Raw genomic sequence first — 27,808 nt, 5'->3', positions numbered from 1 at the left:
GCGTCAGAGAAGCAGAGAAGCAGTTTAGCAGGACAGTGGCAGCTCAGACAGAGAGATCCTGTCAGACACGTGCAGCAAGGACAGGGAGGATTAGGACGGGACGCAAGGCAGCAGCTCCAGTCAATAATTCCATCAGAGAAAACAAAGATGGCCACTGACCTTTTATATATCACACATCAGTTTGTCAGAGAGGATCAACAATAACTTCTTTTAAAACTTTGTGATCAAATTGACACAGTTTCACAGTCCAGCTGGAGCTGCTCCTCTCTGGTTTGGAACAATGGTCAGGGTTATTGATTAGAGAGCACGACTCGGCTCACATCATGTGTTCAAAACAGAGATGGGAACAAGTGAGAGATGGACGAGGTTAATGCCTCACTACTGAAGCTCACCCTTGCAAATGTTCATTACAATTCCCAGTATCTACAAGTGGCAATATATCAAATATCTTGTTTTGTCTGAGCAATGGCCCAAAACCCAAAGATATTCAGTTTATTAACATAAAAGACAGAGAAATCTGAAAGTGTTAAGATTTGAGAAGTTGCACCCAGAAGATTGTGAGATCTTTTCTTTAGAAAAAAAAACAGAAAATTATTAATTGACTATCAAAATTGTTGCTGCAAGTTTCTCATTTCCAATTAAAAATCACATATTGGGGCACTCCGGTGGCTCACTCCGTAGAGCATAGCCCATGTGGGCCATGTCCTAATCGCAGCAGCCTGCAGGGTTTGAATCCAACTCACAGCCCTTTGCTGCATGTCATTCTCGTCTCTCAAACTGTCCTATCATGATAAAGGTGTAAAAAGCCATACAAACATTTACTGTAGAAGAGGATTTTTTATATTTTTTTTTGGCAAAAAAAACGAACGAGGAGGGACTGTGGAGAGATATCTTTTTGAACTATTTAAAAATAATAATATTCCAAATATTTCCATCCTTTTCATAAAAACCCTGGTCTACCATACCATACCATACCAACTTCATTTATAAAGCACTTTAAAAACCCAGTGGACCAAAGTGCTGTACAAAATCACACACAAAATATACAATTGGCATAAGACACAAAAAGTACATAAAACACAACAGAAAATAATAAAGAATAAAATAAAGTGCATTTAAAATAACACTATACAAAACAAATAAACAATTAAAACATAGCGCATAGGTGAGTCAAACAATAAATAACTGACAGCAGAATAAAAGACATCAGTTAAAAACGGGGTCAAAGGCTATGGAGAACAGGTGAGTTTTGAGGCGCTTTTTAAAAACATGCAGCGATGGAGCTTGTCTGATATCAAGAGGCAGGTCGTTCCATAACTTTGGTGCCACAACTGAAAAAGCGCGGTCCCCTTTAAGTTTGGTGGTCATTTTCGGGACTTTCAGGAGCAGCTGGTCAGCTGACCTGAGGGGGCGTGTAGGAGCGTAAGGTTCTAACAGCTCAGAAAGGTATGGTGGGGCAAGGCCATTAAGAGACTTAAAAACAAATAAAAGAATTTAAAAATGAATCCTAAAGCGAATGGGCAGCCAGTGTAGCGCAGTTAAAATGGGGGTAATATGCTCACGTTTATTTATGCCACTTAAAAGGCGTGCAGCAGCATTTTGTACCATCTGAAGACGGGTGATGGCGGATGCGCTAACCCCTACATATAAGGCATTACAATAGTCAAGCCGACTAGTTATAAAAGCGTGGATGGTCATCTCTAGGTGCTGCCTTGAGAGAATATGTTTTATTTTAGCCAACTGCCTCAGTTGGAAGAAACTTGACTTCACAACTGTCAAGGTTTAGCCCAGGATCCATTTTTATCCCAAGGTTTTTGATAGTAGGTTTTGAGTATTGGGCTAGTGAACCTAGATCAATGGATGGAGTCCCAGCAGTGCCATTAAAAACCATCACCTCAGTTTTATTTTCGTTAAAATTTAAAAAGTTGAGTGCCATCCAGGCCTTTAGGTCATTAAGACATTTAAAAAGTGGTTTCAAAGAAGATGCATTATTCTTTTTGAGGGGCAGGTAAATCTGGCAATCATCTGCATAGCAGTGGAAGGATATGCTATGTTTGCGTAGGATGGACCCCAGTGGGAGCAGGTATAGTGAAAACAGAAGAGGGCCTAGGACCGAACCTTGTGGTACCCCACATGGGAGGGGCGCACAGGAAGACATAAAATCACCAGAAAGTTCGGTCTGCTAAGTACGATCGGAACCACTCTAATGCTGAGCCCTTAATACCCACCCAGTGTTCTAAACGAGAAATTAAAATTTTGTGGTCCACTGTATCAAAAGCTGCCGTTAAATCTAAAAGTAAAAGAATCACACTGTCCCCAGAGTCGGTAGCTAAAAATATATCGTTAAAAACTCTTAGTAGGGCTGATTCTGTACTGTGGAGATTTTTAAAACCAGATTGGAATGTTTCGAGAATATTGTGTTCTTCCAGAAAGGCCATTAATTGACTATACACTATCTTCTCAAGGATTTTTGAAAGAAATGGCAGCTTAGAAATAGGCCTGAAGTTTGCAGGGATTGTGGGGTCCAGGGCTGGTTTCTTAATCAGAGGCTGGACCACTGCATGTTTAAACTGTTTCGGGAAAACTGCAGAGTACAGGCTACTGTTTATAACCGTGAGGACAGATGGACCTACAGAGGGAAAGACCTCTTTAAAGAGTCTAGGACTAAGACAATATCAACTTGTTAAAATTTTGAAATTTATTAATTCTTTGCAGCACTGTATTGATATTTTATTAATAATTGGTGGTGACAGTGGTTTTGTGTTGTATTTGAGCCTGTGACTGACGGCACTGATTCCTTTGCTCAGACTGCATGAAAAGCGTTGTTTTGTTGATGTTTAACGACCATGTATTATATTAACAACACTGGTTAGAAATGTCATTTCTTTAATCTGATCCTTTCTGTGCACTTTAAGAATAATGTAGAATGTAATAGAAAGAAACTGTGAAATCTAGGTATAAATGTGTAAAAGTAAACTGTATTTGTTGTGCATATACCGTAGTCTCTTCTTAGTTCTTAGGGAATACCGTCAAATAAATTGTAACACATCACTTTGCTTACAGTATCTCAATGTATCCTAGCATCAAGCCCCTTTGGGATATGTATCATATGAGCAGATTCTTGCCAATACACAGCCCTAGTTAAAATGCTACATAGTCACTGTAGTCTTCCTCGCCTCAGTGGGTGTTTGTTTGGGGCTCTGTAGTGGATGAATGAATGCACTTTCCTTCCTACACCTGATTAGATAAATGTTGCGACTGGTCTGTCATCAGTCGCTGGGTCTGGTTTCCGAGCTAGAAAGAAACACGGCACCTGTCAACTGTCAAAATTTATCTTAAACTTTAACAAATCAGAGACGGGAAATAAGATAAGAAGCTATGCACTTGCACATTCATAACGCATCATTTCTATCTACATCGTTATCATAGTGTGTGAGTTTTGAAGCAACACCACATCATCTGCTGAGCTCAGTGACTGTGGCTCCGTCTCCACTGTCGACCGACCGACTCTGTGTTTCTCTGATTTAAATCATATCATGAAAATTAAGTTCACAAGACTCGGAGCTAATCTGGAGTACACGGGGTGTTCAGGTCTTGTTGAGCTACACAAACAGATTCCACAGTGTAACAGCACTCATGTCACATATTTGGTTATGTCCTAATATTCTGAGTGTGTCACAAATGTATTTTGTTTATTTATTTATTAGTTTGTTTTTGGATTTGTTTTGCACAGACTGACACCTCAACGCATGACACAGTAATGCAATGAGAAGTGTATTACTGTGCAAACTAGGCTTTAGGCAGTTTAGATGTTTAGAGTCTTATTCATCACAGAAAGAATATTCTGCAGCACAACAACAACAACCTTCAACACACACACACACACACACGTACAGCTGGAGACAGAATTATCATCAGCGAAAAGAACAAGGAGTCCTGCAACAGATGATCTGACCTCTGCACAGTCCTGATCCCAACATCACCCACTCAGTCAGGGATCACATGAAGACACTGACAGACATAACTGAACTGTGGCCAGTTCTCCAAGATACTGACTGTCTACTAACTACCTTGAAAACTGTGTACAAGTGTACAGAGAAAAACAAATACTGTTTTAATAATGGTCACATCAAAAACTTGACTCCTGCACTTTGTATGTTAACATCAAAATAGAAACTATTCATGGCGTTATTTATCGAAAGCCTCCTCAGATATTTGCACAGTGTATGAAGCGTTTCCTCGATTTCCCATGAAAACAGACAAATACACAACCCCCCCCCCATGTAATATCCAGGTCCTTATGCCACCTCTCTCTTATCTCTGTGCAGCTGCTGCCGCCGCTGGCCCGCGTTCTACGTGTTACATAATCAGATCAGGACCAGAACGCGTTCCCCAATCAGAGTTCAGATCACATCTCATCTGGCTACTCCATTCTGTCTCCTCTCTACCCCACTTACTGCTACACAGGCTGCTAAAACCCCCTCACGCAAGCTCCCTCTCGCACACAGACACACACACAGACACACAACATGTTTCTGTGTCCCCACTCACTAAGCACAGAACACTCTGGCCAAACCTGGTGTTAATCACTACACAAAAAGCTCTTTACAAAGCCCAGTTAGTTCTCAGAGGGAGGTGGGGAGGGGGGCGGACTTGGACGATCTGACTGATTGAAGAGGGGAAGAAAAAACTTCTCATTCAGACAAAAGACGAGAAGAGGAAACTGAGGACAAGCCTGAAAGAAGCTTGGAGAGAACTCGGGGTGGCCAAAAGAGAGGAAGAAGAGCTGAAAGATGCAAAAAAAAAAAGAAATAAAAGAAAACAGAGGAGGGTATGCATCAAGAAGCCCGGCTGGTTTCACTAAGTCATCCAAGTCGCCGTGGCGATGTCATGGAAACTCTAGAATGTTTCCAGACCCTGAGCGCCATGGCAACTACATGGTGGAACACCAAGGCATGCTCCCTCTCCCTGCAGGTTTAGTGGATATCAGCAGAGATAAGCCGCTGTGCTGCTCTGCTTTTATTTTGACGCCTCAAAGGCCACAGCCTTCAGTGGGATGGGAGTGAATGATGTAACCAACTACGGTAAGTACGCCTGTATCTACACAAAAGTGAATAAAGAGTAATGTCATGTCATGTGGACCGACCTGTCAATAATAAAAAAAAAAGAGTAGGATGAATATAAAACTCTCTGAGCTGAATGAACAGTGTAAAAGAAGAACAGCTTTGTCTTTAAAGGTATAATCTAGCGGTGCGGTTGCATATCTGAACGTATTCTTGATGTTGCATTCACGTGAAATGGGGCAGACGTCAGACAGACAACAGACGCTGCATGTAACAGGATAAACAAGCGTTTATGTAAACAAGTGGTCCGCCAGCACGAGGCAAAACAATACAGGCGTGACAATATGTTGTCATGGTGATGTATTGTTTACCTGACCCACGTTTTACCGTCTTTCTCTGGTGGAGTAAAATGACATCCGGTTGGTTTGCCGACGGCCGTCTGCCTGACTGCACCTGAATGCAACATCAGTGCCTCCATCCTTCCTCACACTACACAGTGGTGACAGTTTTAACAGGCGCTACCTGGAAAACTTTCTCCCCGAGCCGACAGCTCTGGTGAGTTTCCTTGCTTACCTACGGTCACACTGACACTCAATGTAAAAAATGGCGATGCAACATGGCCGCCTCGGTTCGGTGCGTCGCCAGAGACCCACTTATGTATTTGTAACGACTTGTAACAACTCATTCTAAGGTACGAGAAAGCTTTCATTTGTATGTGGGTGTGATTCAACTTCAGTGAAATACGTTTGATTTTTGCTACTAAAAAGCCAAATAAGTTACATACTTGGGCCTTAAATATCTGCTTCAGTAATAAAACACCAAGACTAAAAGCTTAAATTAACAACTAAAGTCAATCATGACACCCAAGGTGTTAAAATCTAGTTTCGTATGCTGCTTACAGAGAGCTGATGCTACAAAAATACACGTGTTATAAACCCTAAGTGCAAACATTCAGCAGTTACGTTCAGTTACCACCACTTTCTGATTCTGGGTCAGTGTTAGATAAAATTCGGATTTGGCTTTGGATAAAAGTCCTATATATATGCAGTCCATTAAAATTCTGCTACTAAATCCCATGTTAGACACGCACTTTATTACATAATTGTGCTGGAAATGTTACAACATGTTAGTCTGTTGTTTGAATCAACAGCCTAGGACGTATTGGTGTTATCTTTCACATTTCGTAGATGTGTGACCTGGAGCCCTCCCTGTCTTTGTGTCAGATAGATCTAACTAAACCCTGAATGAGTTATCTGCCACAGTAACAATAATAAGTATTGCAACTGTAAATATAAAAATCCACAACTGCTGCAACCTCACAAAGAGTATGAATGTGGAGTGAATCACGTCTATATATAATCCTGTCAGAAATCTACTTAACCTTTGTGAATCACAATAGCCATATACTGTGCTTTGGCAAATTTATAACCTCTAATGGTCACTTGGGCACAACTCCCTCACACATCGTCAAACACAACAACCTTGTAGTGAATCTGAGCCTCATGATGGTTGTAACGGTTCATTCAAACTGTGTTTAAGAGGTGTTGAAGCAACTGTATGATCATTCTGGCAGGTGTAGTTTGTAATAGTGAGTTTATAATACTAAGTCTACCCTTACAAAGAACATTTCTTAGCACTTAACAGCACCGTTACTGTAACTCTGTAACTGCCAAAATGACCATGAAGATGGCTTTATGTGTTCTTAAACTTTTTTTTTTTAACTGAGCATTATAATCTTTGAGAAATTTGACTTTTCAGCATTAGACACCAAGAGTTTTAGACAGGTGCCCATATCACTCAGCTCGTAAGAATCAAAATTACTAGGGCTGACCCGATTATCATATTTTAATAATCGAAGTTTCGCGCACATAAAATCGATTTTAATCTACGCTTCAACGGCCGGTGGGGGGCGCGATTGTAGCGGAAATAATGAAAGTAATGGCAAACAAACACTGCATATCTCCAAAATCAGGCAGGTTTCCAGGATGCCAAGTCGCCTACTCATTTTAATGTAACAATTGCAGATGAGAACCGGTGTCAAAAAGGAAAAAAGGAAGAAAAAAAAAAAATCAATCACGGACCTAAAGATCGATTACCATGGCAACGAACGAAGCTTTTTGGGTCAGCCCTAAAAATTACTAATATTTTCCCTGACTGGCCTCAGATCTCTCTGGCTGCTTATGGGTAGTGTAGTATTCTGAGCCATTTGCTATTCCGAAGTGATCTCATGACCATAAAATAATAAACCCATAGGATGATTATATAACTACCATCATCATTATCCAGGAGATTCATGTCATAATGTTGAGGAAACTACAGAAATTCATAGGGATGAAAAATACATCTGGTTACAGCAGCTCTCTGTCCAGCTATATGAATGTCTACAGTCGCTGTGGTAAAACTCACCGCTGTCCTTCAGACCGTTCTCCTCGATGGTCATCTGCTCAGCCAGCTCAGACAGCGACTCGTCGATGGTGTGGCTGCCTCGAAGCGTCTGAGAGAGACGTCTCTTGAAACGCTTCATCTTTTCCATGGAGCTCTCGGGAAGGGGAGGCCTGAGGCAGACAAAAGGTTTCATTAGTAAATAAACACATTTGGGAGTTGTGGTTGCAAGTTAACACACGTTAAGACACAGATAAGAAGAGATTCGGTTTGGTTTTAGTCGCAGGATGATAGTCACACTATGATGGTGACCTTTACATTTCAAAATCTGTGAATGAACCACCTCTGACTCACAAAGAGCACACCTCATTCACCTGCAGCCATATTTCAAAATCCCACTGCGAGAGCCAAACTGAAATCAAAGACGTGGTTAGATCACCGGGTCTTTGACTGAGCGAACAAAGACGCGGACCAATCAGCACTCTGACATTAATTATGACTCAGCTCATTCACGCTCATTACTTTACATTCCGCCCCTGTGGGAAAACATGACAGGTTGGTGAGAGATTCTTACGACTGAGTTTAGAGTACAGTCCCTGGCACAGCCAACTATAAAAGCAAATCCTAAACCGGGGGGATTTGCTGTTGAATGGAGCAGGACTAGCCCAGGCCACATTGAGTCCACATCACACATTCCAGTTGCATTTACTGTGTGCATGAGAGTGGCTGAGTGTGAGAGCTGGAGACTGTGTGTGTGTGAGAGAGAAAGAGAGAGAGAATTTGTGTGAAAAGGGGTTTCAAATCAAGACGGGGGATATTTGGGAAAGTTTGGCAGGAGCTGATTACGAGCAGTGACCTCGGTGTAGAGATTATAACTCCACTACGGCTGCAAGTCTGGACCCGTGTCCGCCTGTCTGTGTATGATGATGACGATGAAGATGATGAGTAAAAGCAGACATGAAAACACATGAGCAGTACAGTCCCTCGGGCCTCCGCTGGCTGTCAACTCTTCCCCAGTGGCAGTCTTTTGTCTACCAGATATCACTCATAGCACCAAATCTGTCCAGAAACGCATCAACTCGCTGCCTTCGCTGTGATGGAAAACCAGCGCTGCTTTCCAAACACTGATGATATGAGCGACCCTAAACTCAGCAGCCTGTTCTCGTCTGTGTGGTTGTGCCAATCAAAACAGAGTAAGAGCAAAAGAAAAAGAAAAATGTCTCTTTTTATATTTCTAAACTGATAGTCCAAACATATTAAATTAACAAAGAAAAGTAGAGAAACTCAGCAAACCAATGAAACCGATGATTTCACATTTGCTCTTGAAACATGATTTCATTGATTAGCAGATAATCAAAAATAAATTTAATCAATGAGCATCAGCCCATACTAGTTCATTTGATTTAACTCAACACAGGTCAGAAAGGTGACAGACAACGGCTGCTGCCAACTGGCAAACTAAAGTAGGCTGAAACCGGTGGTGGCTGCGTGTTCAAAAGTTTCATTTCACAAGAAGAGCCCTCTGAAAAAAAAAAAAAAAAAAAAAAGATCTGGGGTGAGAAATAGGCCATGCAGCTCCTGTATCATCGTAGAGCTGTGGCGACCGGTTTAAAAAAGTTTGTTGTACGCAGAGTTTTGTGAGGCAGTGAGCCCGGTCTCCTGCTCCCTGCACACAGTGGACAGCAGCAGCCGTCTGTCTGGACTGGGCTCCGGTCCAAAGCAAACTGGGACAGTGCAAAGACGAAATATCAAACTGTAGATCAGGAGCACGCAAACTACAGAGGGAAACTTGATGCAGTACACAGAATCATTCACTGCTTCGGATAGCAGAGAGGCATCTGACAGATCTGAACTAGACAATCCCTGGATACAGTGATCTGTTCTGAGTCTCGGGCCATGACTTTTCTGGTTTGATAAATAATCTTTAAAAAAAAAAAGAAAAAAAGAAAAGAAGCACTCATCAGGCCCATGATCACAAACTCAGCCAGACTGCTTTCAGGATATCAAATGATAAAAGATCCTCTTGTATCTGATTTTGGGAAGTCCTTGGAGCACATTTTGAATATTAAAGCTCAATTTTGATGAATAGAGTAATTCACAGGGTCTTTCACCAATTTAAGAATGAACTCCTACAACATCAGCAGAATCAGAAAAGATCTGAGTCAACGCAGCAGAGCTACAGACACCTTGCCCACATAGCAACCACAAACAGTTGGGTCAGAGATATAGGTGTGTTAGGCTAGCAACGGAAATTAATGTAGCCTCATGCAGAGGTGTGGAGCAGCAGACTTTATGATGTTACACGGAAGAACATCTGGCAGCAGGCGGTGTTTGGCTCAGTTGGTAGAGTGTTGAGGCTATAGTCCTGACTGCAGGCGCCAGGCGGCCCCGGTTCGAATCCCTATCCTGCGTGTCACCCCCCCTCTCTGCCTCCCATTTCCTGTCTCTCTCTCAACTCTCCTGTCCATTAAACGCAAAAAAGCCCCCAAAAAACCCAACCTACATTGACTGCAATGACGTCCTTGAGATATTCTATCTCTATTCATGGTTTTCAAACAGCTTCCTCTTTAGTCACAAAGAGCTTTTTGCAACATACTTCCACATTATTCTCCCAAGGACCTGTAGACAAGCTGTGCTGTGTCTTTTGAGTGTCCCATCTTCTTCATAATAGAGCAATGGGTCTCTCTATTTTCATCTTCAGCCTTGTTTTTCCAATTCAGAATATAATTTTTCACATGTTGATCTTGTCCCTCACAGCTTTCTTCCTACATTAATACATTCTTCCCTTCTGTGCTCTGAGTCAGGCAACAATCAATCTGATATTACCAGGAAGTGAGATGAGGCAGAATGTCAACTCAGCTGTCGTTGCAGCTTCACATCAGTCAGATTCGCCTCATGACACATCAGCTGCAGCAGCGCGTCATCTACTGAACAGCTCACCGCGTCACCCACACTCCTGCGGCAGCCTTCAACATGAATAGATAGACAGGTACAGGTAGATATATACGTATACGTCAGAAAGAAAAAGTACACCTGACCAAAAACTATTTCTGCATCGAAAACAGTCAACACTTCTTTTAGTCACTAGTCTGCAAATCCAAAAATAGTCTAATGTTCCAGCTTAATTTAGGAGCCCATTTTAATTTATGAATGTATATGATGGGGGTATAAGGGGGAAAATTAACCTCTCATAAAGAACTGGGATATGACCTACTGTCCAGCACACTGAGAGGATACAAATCACTTTCTGAAAGCTTCATGGAAAGTTAACAACAGCAGTAAAAAGGAGGAGGGGGAGGACGGGGAGGACGGGGAGGACGGGGAGGGTGGGGGTGGGGGAGGTGGGGTGTACTGTGCACCCGTATTCACTGGCCCACGTTCCTGCTCTGGGATCGAGTGCGGAGCTTTGGACATGATCCCTGTTCTGAGCCTCATCCCTGCTCTCCTAAGTAGGCCGGTCTGAGGTCTGAGCTCCAGAGCCACTGGGAGGGGGGCCAGGGAGGAGGAGGAGGATGGGGAGAAACGCGGGGTGGAGTGGAAGGGTCCGAGCGCCGCCGCTGATTTGGGATTTGTTGCCACGGCAACCCCCGCTGCTTTTTTTTCCATGTTGAAAATGCAGAGCACAGCAGGAGACCGTATGCATGCTGATTTTCTGTCTCCCTCCATCTCAAACCCTATAGCAAGCAAGCAATACCATCAATCCCTCAGCCCCCCACCCCCACAATCATGTTTGCATTTTTTTCCCCCCCTAAAGCAACCATCAATATCCACCATGTAGGCTACATGACTAGCACTGCACACCGTCTCCAGCTGTACGCTAAATTGCATTTTTCCACCTCTGTTTTCCTGGCACTGAGCGAACCAGACGATAAAGAGGTGGATGCAGGATAAAAAGGAGACGTGGGGGGTGGGGGGTGGGGGTGGGGGGGGTTGAAGCATTATGGATGCTGCAGCGGTGACAATAGACATATGCTTTACATGGATTCTGTCCTTTTCCTGCTGTAGCCAGGAGGGAACCGTAGCTGTGCTGATGATGAACGACAGAGAGCTACTGAAAGGGTAAAACCAGAAGTCCTGCTGGGGGCTGGGGGGGGGGGGTCCACCCCCCGCAGCACGGCAGCGCTCCACAAAGCCAAATAGCCAACATCACTAGCACAAGTATCACACTTCTGGCTAGATGATGAACCAATCAAGCCACATCCACCATCCGACTGCTGTCTGTGGCCACACACACAGAAAGAGGAAAAGCAAGGTCGCAACCTCTCAGTGACTCCTCCAGGCTCCGGTAAACCTCCAAACATCGCCGGGAGGGGGGGACGGGGAGGACGTGGGGAGCTCCTGTCTCTCCTCCCCTGGTCGCCTCACTTACAGAAGTAGGCAGAGAGAGAACAAGCGTAACTGTTGGCATGATTCACGGCTGAGCTCAGCCCTGCTTTTCTAAAGAGCAGCCTTTTCTCATCCTGGCCAAGACAATGAGGACATGAGTGAAGGAGCCGGCTCCATTATGGAGGCTGTATATAAAGGCTGCATTGTGCAGAGCAGGGAGAAAAAAAAAGTAGGCTTTTTTCAGGAGATGCAGGAGGTAGCGTCATGCTGTGTGGTGCTGAGCTGAGCAGTGCTGAGCATGACAACCAGGCATGCGCCCCCCCCCTCCCCCTCCCCTTACACACATAACACACACACACGGATACTCACTTCAGCAGGTGAGCCTTCGCTTCAACACTCAGACCTGTTTGAACCCCGTCCAGGCCTCGCTGCACAAAGACTCACATCATATTTGCCTCTTGTCCATCCTCACTGACACACATTCCCTCCTCAGCCTGCCTTCACGGCCGTCACACACGTGTCACCTGTGTCCACGGGGGGTCTGAGCGCTGATGACAGACAGACCGGTCAGTGCCGTGCGTGTGTGTGTATATACTATGTGTGTGTGTATATACTGTATGTGTGTGTGTAATACAGACACCTCAGCTGGGCCCTGTGGTTGAAGGAGGCCAGGCCAGACCAGACCAGACCAGACCAGTGACGCACAGCAACAGATCTCACAGGCAATAAGATTCAACGCCAGCTGATTAACACTGCTGCCATGGTTACGGTGGCTTGAGTGACAGGCCTGCTCCTCTCTAAGCTTTCTCTGTGGCCTGCAGTCAGATAGTGGACAACCAGGTTCAATGCTGCAGTTTAGAGGGGACAGGAGGCCGCCACTGTACAACAGCTACAAATGTATCATCTGTGATCTTGATCTAGAAATCTTAGCCAATGTTTTCTCCTATCATATCTTGCGATGGCTTATTTTACCTTTACAAACTGTGGAAGCTTTGCCACAGTGTTTTACTGTGTATTGTAGGTCACCGAGCCCTGAAACAAAGATCACCTCTGCCAGCATCACAGCAAATTAATTAACTATTATGAGATGCAACATTCACCTTGAGGGGGAAAACGAGTGACGCACTATTGCACACAACAAATGCTGCATGTGTAATGAGCGTGGCTGTTGTTAGACCGCTACTAGATCTACTAACCAGACCGACCATGGAAGGAGAAGCAACACAATCTAGCTGGTTCACTGCAACACAACATGACAGTGTCAGAAATAATTCACCTTTACTATTCATAATGAAACTTACCATGCAGCTACACATTGTGGACAACTTCTGACAATTTAATACACAAATACAGGCAGAAGTATAAAAACAAGCAAACAAAAACACACAACACTAACTTCCCTTCAGCAGTGTCATAACAGGGGTGCAAACTCATCAGGGGTAAAAAAGGTGACAAGATACCGACCCCCTAGGGGGGTCCGGGGCATGCTCCCCCGGGGAAATTAAAAAAAAAAAAACAACTTTAAAGGTGAATTTACAGTCAATTTTAGCATGAGACTAGGGTCCAGATTTACTCAGGTTTGCACAGCTTTTGCTCCTGTTAAACCTGCACAATCTGTCTCTCTCTGTTTGGTTTTGAAACATGTGAAGGGGGTCTTCAGCCTATGCAGGTTTAGCATGAGCAAAAGCTGTGCAAAACTTGGAGAATCTGTCCCTTGATGTCCATCAGATGAACCTTGCAAACCTTGCCTTCAAACTAAATAAAATTTAATACAGACTGATTGGTTCATTGTGAAACATTTATTTATTGATGTAAATGTGTTTTCTGTACGTAGGCTATGCTCCGAGGCAGCGCTGCTCTTTCTGTCCAATAACACACATGAAGCTTAAAAATGCCATAGGCTACATAAAACATATTAAGCGGCAATATGTATTTAAAAGATGTTCAAGCAAACGGTTCGGTTCACGGTTTTGTGGTCATGGTTTTCGGTTCGGTTTCTTATACTTTGATCGTTGGGAAAATCAATCATGTCTTGTATATTCAGGTTAAAACTGAAAGAATGAGGCAGTCTAACATCTGATACATCATTGTGACAGTCTGAGGTTAAAAGTAGTGAGATTCTGGTGGCAAGAGAGGAGACATTGATAGTTCCAACATGTTTTAATTTATTGGGCAAATAAAGTTATCTAATAAATGCTAAGAACAATTAGATATTCACTGAAATATATAACCTATATTTATTAATTGTGGTTCTTACAAAAAATATATCTTATAAAATATAAAAGCTAAAATGTCTCTTAAAGCTCTGCCCCTTTAATTAGTGCATACAAAATAATTTAACTTTAGCCTACTACTTTACTTTTACAACCACATTATTTACCAGCAACATAAAGTGAAACAGAGGCAGAGGTGTCCTGCCACAGTCAGTCAACCTGCTCCTCCTCCTCCTCCTCATGCTGCTGCTCAGGTCGCTGCAGAGCTAATAAAAGCTAAACGCGCTAATCGCTAATTGGCCGCGATCGCGATCATCACACACACGCGGTCCCATACAGCACCTATACAACGCTGCTGGCGCATCTTCTAGCTCCGACTCTTTCACTCGCCATGCCCAAAAAGACGCGTTAGTTAGTCTGTATTAAAAGTGAAGCTTCAGGTGTGTATTGCTGGACAGAAGAGAGCTGCCACCACTCGTTGTCATCCAGATAAGGTGCATGCGCCTTAAGGAGACAGGTGCATTGGCTCGGCTCGGCTGGGCTTGCCTCGCCTCGCCGGACCCCCCCCCCCCTCTCAAATTTTTTTTATTGCGGATTTACACGAATCACACAAATGACCAATTTGGGATCCAAAACGGCGAATTTCGCCGAAAGGTGACAAGTTTGCACACCTGCATAAGTAGATGAACGGCAACTTCTTTATTTCTTTCTAATTATGGTCATTTATCCTTTTAATTCTTCTGATTATATTTATATGTTGATCCACTCATTCTAGATAAAGGGCAGCACGATTACGACCGGCTCCTCTCTGGCTCATTACGGAGATAATCGTCAAGACGAGGACTCATCTGATCTGATCCTGAGACAAGTCACCTGGTGTGCGTTTGTGAGCACAGCATTAGCATCTGAGAGAGCGACAATTAGCCTCACCTCCCCCCCGCCGCCACCACCCGTCTGCGCTCATCCTCACACCAGCAGCCCCAGCAGGTCTTGATAGCCTTACATGGCTGTTGAAAGGGAACGACGGGCCTGACTGCTATCTAACAGAGGGCAGGCGGCAGGATGGGGTTATCAGGATATCAGTTTCCATATCAAACTGCAAACACGGGCAGCTTTTCACGAGCCTTTGTAGTCGTTTCAGAGAACATGTATTGCCAGGAACCGGCAGTGAATTCAAATTGAGATTATACTGTTAGTTTTCAACTTGTAAAGTGTTACTAAGAAATCATTTTGAAGCCCAAACGTTTAGTTTATTGACCAATGAGCTGCTCAACCTCAAATGAGTCAACTGATCACCAGTCAGTGTAGTAACATAAGTTTCAGCTTCTCAATTGTAAGGATTTTACTCTTTTTGTCTCTAGAAATTGTCAAGTGGTAGATCAGTGAATAATGAAAAAAGTTGGAGACCTAATCCATAAGATCCCAGATCAAAAGTGGCGTGTTCAGAATTGAAGTTAAAGCAGAAGTAAGCGGAATATTTGTGTTAATATAAGTCTTAAATAGTTATATCTTCCGACAGCAATCACTTACATAGAGTGTTTGGTCCAAAACACAGGTCTGTCAGTCACTCTGCTCTGCTGTAAGCCGAGGAGAAAACTTTTATTTTATTTCCTTGTATCCTACAAGCTTTATCCAATGAGGAGAGAGAACGGCATGAAGGGCTGTGTGTGCAGCCAAGGGATGCGCGTGAATGTGGTGACGTAGGGACGAGGACCAATAGATCCATGACGAGGGCGGGGACTGCTAACTCCATCGGCTGACAAGAAGTTAGCCAAAACGACCGGATACCTCTGCTTTAAGAGAACTAACTTTATAAAGATGTAAAAACAAAGTAAAGCAGCAAATGACATCTGTAAAGTCGGAGCCATTTGATAAATGACAACCATTATTTAATTATTTGCAGGCAACTAATCAGCTATTGATCTCATCTCAGATCTTATCTGCATTCCTCCATTATAGACACATACATCGATAGAGGAGGAAAACAATCTGGAAATACTCTGCATCGCCCCTTTGTTCTTCCAGTGAGAAACTCGCTAAGCTTTAAATTGAAATGGAAAATTGATTAAGAAGGAGGCTGACATTCATCCCTAGCTATTGAACAGCGGTCTACTTTCTCAGGCCCTGATTAGAAAAAGAAAAAAACCCTACAGAGCTGAGGTTGAGTGGTCCTGGGGGTTTCTGAATGCGGATAATTAAAAACCCAAACACAGGGATTTCAGGTGGTTTCTTTATATAACCGGTGAAAACTTAATTACGAACACTTCAGCGCATCTCAAATATGCGCAGCTAGCCCGTCCCCGGCTGTAATAACGTTGGTGTGGATGACGATGGGAGTGTGTCTGCTTCCAAATAAAGACCAGACAAGTGTTCAGACAGCTTCTCCAAATCCTGCCAGGAGTGACGGGGAAAAATGGCAATATCTGTCCCTCACCTGTTTCAGACATTAATACCGCGGATGACGGCCCAGATATGTTAGTTATTACTGTATAACTCAAACAGGTTCTGGGCCAGCTGGCTCGAGGCTGGACTGGAGGGTGGTGGGGGTCTTCAGTACACAATCAGGGAGTGACAGCGAGCGAACTTGCAAGCGGCAGCATTTTTTTTTTTTTTTCTCGGGGAGCAACTGCATGTGCGAGGACGGAGCCGCATGCCGGTGCCTGGATTCTTGTGTTGATGCAGCAGAGAAAAGAGGAAGAGTTTGTATTCATGGCTATCTATAGACACGAGTGGTGCCTGTGACATAGCAGCTGCTCCCCAGAGAGCAGTGACACATTAACCTTCAGCCAGCTGTCTTGGACTGCCGCGCGCTCACACACACACATATATATACAGAGAGAGCCCACTCATATGCAAAATACAAGGTCAAGGAATCAAAAAGTTCCCCCAAATGTCTTTGAAGTTTAATTTAAAACTGTTTTGTGTGTGTACAAGTGAAGTATGAGGCTCTGGCGGTAGCCTGTCCATTTATATGTACACTCACACACACACACACACACCCATACACATACTGGACCATCATCTGATCTGCACTGGGACTCCAGGGATCAGCACGGCGTAGCTACAGCTGTTTCGTGGCGGGTCAGGTTACCCTGCTACCGCCATCCCCAAGGCCTTCACCAAGGGAACGACCCCACGTCAAACCAACACACTGCCCCCCGCCCCACCCCCCACCCCATCAACTCCCTGGCCTCCTGAAGGTACCAGGCTGGACATGAGGTGTTCAAAACTCCCCCCAAAAAATCGACACGCCTCCCGGAGCCTGTGTGTGAATGACAGACATCTTGCAGGGAGTTCAACAGCTTGTGGTTGTCAAACTGAAAGCTGCTCGCAAGGAAATGAGCAGGAGAAAGTGCTATGACAGCTCTTTCATTCAGCCATCAGCAAAACAATAAGAAGTGTACCCAGTGACGAGCAGAGCATGTCCGCGCATCCAACATCTCTACTTGTTTTGGTACAGAGAGCAACGCCTCTGCTGCACAGACTCAAAACCTGTCAAAAGGTCTCTGGCTCCGAGCGCTCCACTGTTGTCAGACTTCAGAAGAAGGAAAGTGGACTTGGCAGACTGTTGTAGAAAATGAGGTTCAGTTTGTTTGCTATTGTCATCTCCATGTGGAATTGTGCAAGGTTTTGTTTGGTCAAGATTAAAGGGACAACGAGGAGTTTTGGAAAGCGAAGTGTTTTCACACTACATTTACCATGAGTCTCCACGCAGACAGTGAATTCTTGGACCGGACCGGTGCAAGACGGACATCTTGCCAAGAATGCTTTCATGTATCAAGAATTAAAGTCGGAGGTTCGAAGACGATCAGATATAGTCGTAGTTCCGACATAAACGGCGATTCGGCGGCGTTATTCCCGTGACCCGCCGGGCAGCATCCGGGAAACCGAAAGTAAGGAAAGGCTGGTCGGCTCGCCCAGCATTTCCACCATTAATTAAAATAACAAAATAACGATAAAGACAAAAAGATATATTTATCAAAAATGGAGCCATTAACAAGTGTGGGTAACGTAGATTCATCTACATTAATGTAAGACTTTTTCATAACCAAAAACAAACTCCTCATTGTCCCTTTAAGTTGGACATTCACATGTGAAACATTCAGACCAGCTCATTAGCTGGAGAAAACATGGGACACGATCTTTATCTCAGCAACCTGTAAATTGCACGATTCATTTGTTATTCGTTTTCTTTTATTCTTTTGGTAAGACATTATTCTGTAGCTTCATTCAAATAAAAAGTTTCAAAGAAGCTGGCACTTTCTGAACTATGACGGTGTAATCCCTTGGAGAACGGGCCAGACTGGCATGACATCAAAACAACAAAACTTAGGCTAACTAAACAATATTTGAGAAGTTTTTTGCCTCTTTTTAAATTTAGACATCCGGAAAGAAAAAAGTCATCCCGTTTGTATAATGATATATCCTAATCTTGTGCTACCAACAGTTGAAACAGATGATTAATCAATTAGTCAAACACTCAGCTACTCAAATAAACTTATGGCTATGAAATGTTAACTTAAGTTCATAATTTAAAGCTTCAATTTAAACTGTCTGAGGAGTGGACCTTCTATTTAAAATAGAGTTTGTTTGTTGTTGAACATTAACACTGTAAACACCTCTCCGTATTTATACAAGTCAACTGTATATTATGACCATAAATTAAACCAACGCCTCTGAAAGAGTGTACATAAACAGGCTATTATAGCCTTTGTAAAAGCAGGATTCATTACAGGGCTGTTTCACTCCATTACAATAGCATTGGCTAGGTGTGCCTAAAAAACTGTAAGTAATGTCTGAAAGTATCCACCCAGTCCAAGTTCACAGTTTTATGCTCTGAATGTGTTGATATGAAGAAACAAACACGAGTTGAGAGTGAGAGAATAACAAATGTGACAATAAATATGTAACCACACAGGCTCCAGGGTGTTCTCACACCAAAATGAACTTCCTCATCAGTTTGCCATGAGAATACCACCACCCCTTTCCAGAACAATGTCTTCCTTTTTGGACATCCTGCCACTTCACTTCACACTCTTCTCTCTCGCCCACACACACACACACACACACACACACACACACACACACACACACTAGTGAACTCCCTATAAGAACAAGTAGAGGAGTTCATGGAAAGCTGACATTCCTGGAAGCTGCAGGAGTCTCCTGTCCTGGCCTCGTCTACACACCTCGTACCTACAACAGCTGAAAAAACTAACAGCTGTTAATGCTGACTGTATAAATATGTGTATGTGTTAGAGACAGTTAGATAGTTAGTTCATTTGGTCATAATACTTTTACAGTTTGCGCGCTTTGTGCTTCAAGTAGCCGGTGAGAAATATTTAGAGCAGTAAGACAGTACATGTCTGAAATGTGGGTCAGTGAATGTTTTGGTAGCAAATATGCAAGACGATACACGCAGAGCAGAGCAGAGCAGCTCCCTCCTCCCCGCTGCCTTCACTGACAACCGACCAGCCTGTGTCTGTCGGTGCTGCTGTTTAACAACAACACAGCTCGCACTAATGTCTAACCGGTGCGGGCTGGAGGAGACGGAGTGATAAACTATTAACCACTCTGAACTTGTATTAGCATTCATGTGTGTGTAAGTTAGCTAACCGCGCAGTTTGAGCGAGTTAAACGCGGCTCACGGTGAATGGGACAAAGTGGACACACAACACAACAGAGGCTTCTCTCACACCGACGACAGTCAAGTAAACACTGCTGCTGCATTGTTGCCCAGCTCGTTTTGTTTTCAGCGCAGGTTCGTGTTAAATGTTTCTTGAGCCGTGTCCCTGCGGTAAGAAACAAAACAAAAAGAAAAAGAAAAAAAAACAAACAAGGCGCACACAAACTAGCAGCGACAACGTGAAGAGCTCTCCTCTCACCAGAAACGAGCAGCGTTGCTCCGACCGGAGTCCCCGACCTCGGAGCTTCTCCTCAGGCCGGATGCCGTCTTTCTTTCCCTCCGCGAGTCAAGACGGAGAAAAACACTGAATTAGCACCGACCGTTTCTTCTCCTTCTTCTTCTTTGTGGTCTCGGGTGGCGGTGGCTACTTTCTGCTCCTCCGTGTCGCTTATATCCGCGGGCTTGTGTCGTCCAGCAGCATGGCTCGGTCGGTCGGAGGCTTTTTAAAGTTTCACTCCCGGTTAGAAAATAGGAAGCGCCGCTGTTGGTCTCTCTCTCTTTCTCTCTCTCTCGCTCTCTGTTCAAACCGGAGACACCATGGCAGCGTGAGGGACGATGGTGATTACTGGTTGATCTGAGCGTGTCCTCAGCCTGCTGCCTCCTGCTGCTGCTGCTGCTGCTGCTGCCACCACACAGCCGTGTCATCCAAATGTCAGCGGGGAAACGGCGCCACCCAGCAGTCACTGATGGAAAAGACCCGCAGCCGGTCGGTGCGGCTCCACAGCGGCGCCTACTGGAGGAAACACCGCAGTCCTACAACCATGAGCCTATTATAAGACCTGCAACACTACACATAGGCCTACACATACACAGGGCCGTTGTAGAAAGGTGAGCAGGGCCCACAAAAAAAACCCAGTAGTCTAATCTTTGTATGACTAAATTATTCTGCATATGACCCTGACTAATACTCATAGTAATGCTGCATTAGCATCAAAACAAAGTAAATAAAAAATGATAATACATACATAGTCTAACTGTGCATTCACACCAAAAGCTTCCAAAGCGTCAAAACCCCGGAAGTCAATTCATTTTCAATGAGAGCCCGGCGACACCGAGCGTCCAAAGCGTCAACAGCAGTGGTTAAAGCGGCCGCCCCATGTAGAGGCTAATAGTCCTCACCGCAGGCGGCCCCGGTTCGAGTCCCGCGTCGGGCACATAGACTGTAAAAAGAATGGACGTAGCGTCCGTGACGTCACCCATTGGTTTGGGGGAGTCTGTTTTGTGCCGCTACTACGGGGGTTTGAGCCGCGCCATGTTGGATTCTACTTGCCATATTTGGAGCGGTGCGGCCGTTGGCCGGCCGAGAGCCCGCCCACTGGCCTCGTAGCAGCGGTCTCCGGACCTGTCACTCAACGGTTCTGCGCCCTAATTGGCCAGAACTTTAAACCTAATAATAGTAAAACGGTAGAGTTTTAAAAAAATTCACCCCCCTCAGAGTTTGTGCGGGGGTAGAAACTATCGGTTGAGACCAAAAAATTAAAATGTACCAGGCTGTAAATATGTTTTTTTAAGCTGTAAAATCGGCTATTTTAACATGGGGCTCAATTGGAGTTGCTCCCTTCTGGAGCCAGCCCCCAGCGACAGCCCAGGGGATTGCAGGTTTTTGAACGCGGAAGTGAGCTTCACTTCTCAGACCGACAACTGCCCCCTTGGTCAGGCAGCCCTTTCCTGCGTGTCATTCCCCCACTCTCTGCCTCCCCCTTTCCTATCTATCTCCACTATGGCTATCAAATAAAGGCAAAAAAGCCAAAAAATATACTTTAAAAAAAAAAGGGGAAAAAAAAGAAAGAAGGGGAAAAGTCAGGGGACAGGGGCCTAGTTATTATTTCAGGGGGCCCAGAATTCCCAGAATTCCTAGCAACGGCCCTGTACATACACACAGTGGCACCCCTGGCCAAAATGTATCTTAAAGCAGAAGTAAACGATCCGGTCGTTTTGGCTAACTTCTTGTCAGCCGATGGAGTTAGCAGTCCCCGCCCTCGTCATGGATCTATTGGTCCTCGTCCCTACGTCACCACATTCACGCGCATCCCTTGGCTGCACACACAGCCCTTCATGCCGTTCTCTCTCCTCATTGGATAAAGGTTGTAGGATACAAGGAAAGTTTTCTCCTCGGCTTACAGCAGAGCAGAGTGACTGACAGACCCGTGTTTCAGACCAAACACTCTAAGTGATTGCTGTCGGAAGATATAACTATTTAAGACTTCTATTAACACAAACATTCCGCTTACTTCTGCTTTAAATGTGAACAGTTCAGCAAGTAAGAGATTAAATGATCCCCAAAAGGCATAATGTTATAGATGACACATTTTATATTTTAAACAATATAGCCTGTAAATATTTTTCATCTTTCATATTTTCAAAATGACAGAAAAGGAAAAGGTTTGGCCACCCTGCATAGTTAGTACCTAGCCCCCCCCCCCTGGAAACTATCATAGTGTGTAAATAGCAAACAGTTTGTCTAATACCTTGGTCAAAGTTATCTGAAAGCTTTAGTCTCATGGGTCTCCCATTCTTTTGCAGGGTGCTGCTTTGTTCCCCCTTTTCAGGGAAACAAAGCAGCAACATTGTTTTCTACAAATTTTCTGTCTAAAATTGTAGAAAACAAAAATAATAGCCTACACAACATGAAAAAAGTGTTTCATGCCTTTTAGATGTCATTTAATCTTCCACTCGCTTAACTGTTCACATTAACAGAAATTGTGACCAGGGATGCCCAAACTTTTGCATGCCACTGCACTGTATCTCATCCACCCAGCTGGTACACTATTACAACAGACATTATAACTATACATTTATGTTTCCACAAAAGGTTTTCCCTGTTCTTATCACAAAAAACCTGTCATTCAGCCATAGTGAAATGTAAACTGTTGGCATTTCCAATCATCTGTTTTTACCAGTTGAAGAAGCTGGTTGTCCTCAACCTTACTGCTCAATTGTCAACTGATTTCAGAAGACCATTCAAATCTGTTTTTAATTTTAGAGTTAACCAGGTAAAAAAAAAAAAAAAAAAAAACTCCTCTGCAACTTCTGTTGCCGTCACTGTCCTAGTTCTCTTCAGTTAAAATATTTTCACTTGTATTGGTGCAAATTAGAGTGATTTCCTCCTCCCTCCACATGTTTTCCTCACTTACCTGAGCAAAACATTCCTACTTCACATAATTCTCAAACCTCCATCTTCCCTGAGCATCAATCCATCTGCCTTGGTTTGCCCCACAAAACAATTTAAGCAACTGGGGCACAGCCAGAATCCAGGTGGGGAAAAAAACTCAAGCAGACGGCTGCATACTTTCGCAGAACCAGAGAGAGAGCAGCCTTGTTGAGGTGCCCGTTTCAGCTGCATCTGTAAAGGAGACGTTTGGCAAGAAAACACTGCTCCACTTCTAGGGCAGTGTTTTTGTTGTCTGTCATCCATCTTATGTCTAATAAGGTTGGGTATTAACCAGACAGTGGCTGCATTTTCAGTCTGTAGACTCATAGTGAGCCCCCATCTATTGCACGACTGAGGTAACAAGAAATAAATGTAAAGTGCATGTATGGTGTCACCTCTGCTTGCTTTAACACACAGTGCAGTGACTGAAGAAAGTCCAGTCTGGGTCCTCAGCCCCTTCCTGCCCCTTCTGTTGCTGCTAGTTGGCTTCAGCCTCTTATCAGATCTACTCGGTCGCGCCCTCCCTCCTCTGACAAGCAGTCAATATTCCTCCAGTGTCCCACCCCACCTCTCACATATGTCTTACTCACCTCTCTCCCTCCTCATTCACTGCTTGTGTCCCAACAATTCAACCACAGAGCTAAAGATGTCTTGGACGTATGCAACCCTGCTGGCACTCCTCACGGTGCTCCTCGCACTGTCCTGTGAGTTGATGCAGAGGTTGGATGTTGGATTTAGGTGTTTTTTTTTTTTTGCCTCTCACTTGCATGTGGATCTGTGTATCAGGAGTTCATTCCTTTAGATACAATGATGCTAGCTGTTTGCTTTCTTTGTCTCTGGTGGAGAGGTATAGGCAGGAGGGCTTAGATTCTGTGTTTTTCATGTTTTCTTCTCTGACCCAGTGTCTCCGGAGGCTGACTCTGCAGCTGTGCCCAGCAGCACAGGCAGCACTAAAGATCCACAGGGTGAGAAGCTGCCTCAGCTGCACCTCTTGTGCTGTACATCCTCTCTCTCTTTATCCCTTCATGTTGTGAGCTGAGCCTCCCTCCTGCCTCCACCGCAGGTCCACTGAAGAGGATTTTCATGAAGGAGGCCGATGCCTCAAACTTCTTCAGGAAACGCAGCAGACGGGGCGTGAAATCTCAGGATGAGATCAATGGTGAGTTCAGAGCTACACTCGCATTGATTTTCATGCTGTTACACCAGAATGGATGTCATCACTTTGCATCCAGCAAAACTACTAGAAAACATTTATCCTACTAAATCACTGTATTTCCCTTCCCAAGGATTCAATATTAAGAAAAACAAAAAAAACACCTGTGTAATGGTAATTCATCTACTTTTTGATGAGAAACTGAGTTTAATTACTTGGATTGTTCACAGTAAATAGTTCCTTAACACATGTCTACAAAACTTTGCAGTGTGCAAGAAACTCTTTTTTGTCATGATTTTACACTTTTTTCCCTTTAAGTCAAAGTTTTTCAGACAGCAGGGTTGTGTGTGGATAATGCCTCGTCCCTGGCATGTACTGTAGAGAAATGGCATTGCACTAGAAACAATGGCATAAATCAGTGTTTTTCAACCATGGGGTTGGGACCCCACATGGCGTCGCCTGGATTTCAAATGGGGTCGCCTGAAATGTCTAGTAATTGATAATATTTTTTTAACTAATTATTATTCTTTTAAAAATTATGATTAAAAACACCACACACAATCTTAAACAACTGTATTCTAAACTTTCACTTTCTCAAATATAAATCAAGTTCAAATAAAATGCAGCATATAAAAATATTGACAGCTGCGACGCCAGAAATTTGGGATGTCAAAATGGGGTCATGAGCCAAAAAAGGTTGGGAACCACTGGCATAAATTGTAATTGTGTAGCCACAGTGATAGATTTATTCCTATTTTCAAGAAACCAAAACGTGGCGCGCAGTAATAGATGAAATAACTGCCTGACTGACTGCACGGTGGGGAAAACATGTTTATTGCTGTCTGAATGTTTTTATGACGGCAGCTGTTAACTGCTCTCTGGACCACCTCAGACCTGTCTGGTCACACATCAGCTCTGCCTCCTCTGCTGGAGGCTGCAGCAGGAGCCACAGGGCTGCATGGAGCTTACACACACACACTCACATCAGTGCAGATGCAGCGTCAATATGCTCCTCAAACGTTTGCTGAAAATTCGCATACAGCACAATGTTTGACATTCTTGGATGATTTAACAGCAGTGTTAGACAGAGTTCTGCCAACAGGAAGGTGAGAGCACACACAGAGATACTGCAGCTCTGAATTGGAGTTGTGTAACATGCTGTGGAGCTGTGTGCATGTAACACCAATGAGACACTTTGCCTGTGAAAGGAGGAATAAAATGAACACAAAGCAGAGAACACAGTGAAAGGACTGAGATGGACGAGTGAGTGGGTGAGCGGCTGGGAGCTGAATGTGGAATGTGCCGACACGCAGGCAGAACGGGGTCACAGAGAAACCAAGTAAAAAAAAGTGAGACAAATAAATAGTGCTCGCTTTGAAGAGCCTCTCCTGCTGCATAATGAGGTGAAGTCACGACATTTCTCTGACAGGTAGATGAAATTTGCAAAGGAAAAGAGTTGATAAATGTGTTGGCAGTAGGTGGATAAGGGGGGGTTTTGAAGGAAATGCTCCTGTTTGAGTTGGGAATTCAAAGAAGCAGGTCAGCTGTCTGACAGAAAAACAAACTAACCTCATTAGCCATGATATCAAACATGGTTTCATCTGCAAGTGTGCACCATGTCTGCAATGTTGACTTATAATTTACAGCCGAGTGGCTCAAATTCCCAACAGGAGCTGCAGCTCGCACGGCACGCACGGACTTGTGTAGGGAATCCTACTAAAAGGTTAAAGGTCGTGACCAGACTTTGGAAAGGTTAGCATGGCTATCCCAAACCTTTCCTATCTCAGCTAATGGCTCTTTCTAAGGTTACTGCAGTCAGTGTCTGTCAGTTTCACTGACACCAACTTGCTCTCCGTCAGAGAGGTCACATCCAGGCTGAATGAAGTCCTCGCCACCACCTCTCTGGATTTATATCAACCTTAGCCAAACCTTTTAGATTTGGTAGCATTACAGTTCAAAGGTTAGGTTCACTCATTTTAGTCAAAATAATACTGATCATAAAGGTTAAAAAAATACCCATTCTGCATGAAAAAAACAACAACAAAAAAACACTTACGCAGACTGAGATAAACAAATCAGGTGGGTGCCCTTTCAAAGTTACAATCCAATACAGCCAGTCCTGGAAAACACAAAGAGGGAGATTCACAATAATGAGAGGATGGTTCCATATTGAAATGTATACAGACCTGTGAGGTACTTTTTCAACAGCAAGGGGGTTTGAAAGTGTTTGTCTTTTTTTTAACTACATTACCTGTAGTTTCAGAAAGATGCAGATTAGTCCATCCAACACACATTATCAGTGGAAGACATTGGATTCAGCTAAAATTGTAGCTAGCTACTGTATTTGAAGACTGATGTTGGAAAACATCCTGTTCATACCGACCTGAAGACACAGTCTCAGCTGTTGTTGAAAGTCACTTGTTGGAATGGACTGCGACTTCTGTCTCCCTGTCAGGTTTGTAAGAAACTGGACCCAAAAATGCAGAAATCAAAACACAACTACTAAGGTGAAACAAAAGATGTTTTTAAACTCAAGGAGGTAAACAAAGGAAAAACACATAGGGAAAAACGCAGGGACACGGTATGGACACAGGACATCAACACAGACAAACCAACAAAAAAGACGATGAGGAAACACTGAGGTGTGATCAATGCAGGTGAGACGCATGAGTCACGGGGGGGGGGATACAGGAAGACAAGACATGTATCTTCAAAATAAAACAGGACATGAACAGGAAACAGGCAACTTAATATTTATAGATTTTGTTCAGATTCAGATTTCATTTTGTTTACAAAAAATAGTCTGAAAGCTTTACCTCATACCACTACAACACTAAAATGTTGCTTTCATATGCAATGGCATTAATAATCTACAGTAATAATGTCACAGTTAACAGTCACAGGACAAATGTAGCTTACTTAAACATTAAGATTTTGCTGATTTAACCTTTTTCTATTTAAGAAGAAATTTGTATGGCTTTTATTGAAATGACATGTTTTTTTATAAAGTTGTATTGGCATGGCAAAATGGAAATTATATTTCCAAATTTAATATCTCTATGTACTATATATTAAAGTGAGCTTTCCATATTCCTCCTCTGTGCTTGCAGCTGAGCAGAGACTAGTTTTGGCGGCAGATGAACGGAAGAGAGAGTTTCACGAGGAGAAGAGGAACGAGTTTGAGAGCTACGCTGAAGAGGAACATGATGGTATGTAAACTCCTCATCTCTGAATCTATGCAGCTGAGAGGGATGAGTTCATTCACTGAGCGAGTTCATTCAACCGCTAAAATACTTCTAATCTTCCAGAGCAAGATGAGAGGAGCAGAGAGAGCACCGAGCAGTGGAGGGAGTTTCACTATGACGGGATGCATCCTCCCCACGAGTACAACCGCCACTCCATCTGAGTCTGAGGGCCAGTGAGAGAGGAGCTGACCGCATACTAACATTTAAAAGAAGCAGCCTCTGCAAGACAGTGATCCTCTTCACCACAGAACCTGGTGGTTACACAGCAGAGACATCAGCAACACTATCAAATGTTTTAACTTGTTTTTATCCCGTGTGTTGCTGACATTGGCTTTGACCCCACTGCTGTATGTAATCAAGTGATAATGATAACTACAAATGGTTTTTTTGTTTGGTTTTTTTCCACCTGATTTTTTTTATCTTTCCCACTAAATTTCTAATATGTAGAACTAAAGTGGTTAGAATTTGCTCTGACACAAACTGTTTGAATATTGAAATAAGCACAAGGCATTACTGTACCATAATACCAAAAAAGTAAATAGCCTGTTTGTATGTATTGGTAGTATGAACAAATACTTGTTCCTTTTGT

General features: G+C 43.6%; 2 protein-coding genes across 2 annotated transcripts in view; one reads left to right on the top strand and one right to left on the bottom strand.

Annotated features, from left to right (window-relative positions):
- LOC146985308 (cyclin-dependent kinase 17-like) overlaps positions 1 to 20,246 on the bottom strand; it is a 37,716-nt gene extending 17,470 nt beyond the window's left edge. Inside the window, exons 1-2 of the mRNA XM_085778206.1 lie at positions 19,870 to 20,246; positions 7,470 to 7,618 (exon numbers count right to left, since the gene is read on the bottom strand). Coding sequence (XP_085634332.1) covers positions 7,470 to 7,596 — 127 coding nt within the window. The 5' untranslated portion in view covers positions 7,597 to 7,618; positions 19,870 to 20,246. The remainder of the gene's footprint in view (positions 1 to 7,469; positions 7,619 to 19,869) is intronic.
- A 3,132-nt stretch (positions 20,247 to 23,378) lies between these two features.
- On the top strand, positions 23,379 to 27,543 carry ucmab (upper zone of growth plate and cartilage matrix associated b). The gene is made up of 5 exons (XM_085780534.1): positions 23,379 to 23,525; positions 23,724 to 23,786; positions 23,885 to 23,980; positions 27,085 to 27,183; positions 27,283 to 27,543. Exons 1-5 carry the CDS (start codon positions 23,399 to 23,401, stop codon positions 27,378 to 27,380), a joined length of 483 nt encoding a protein of 160 aa, XP_085636660.1. The 5' UTR covers positions 23,379 to 23,398; the 3' UTR covers positions 27,381 to 27,543.
- The last annotated feature ends 265 nt before the right edge of the window (positions 27,544 to 27,808 follow it).

The sequence above is a fragment of the Trachurus japonicus genome, chromosome 6 (genome assembly GCF_045865225.1).
Source record: "Trachurus japonicus isolate A0001 chromosome 6, Traja_1.0".
Lineage (NCBI taxonomy): Eukaryota > Metazoa > Chordata > Actinopteri > Carangiformes > Carangidae > Trachurus > Trachurus japonicus.
Note: the sequence above shows the minus strand (reverse complement) of the source record. Positions and strands in the feature narration are given on the sequence as shown.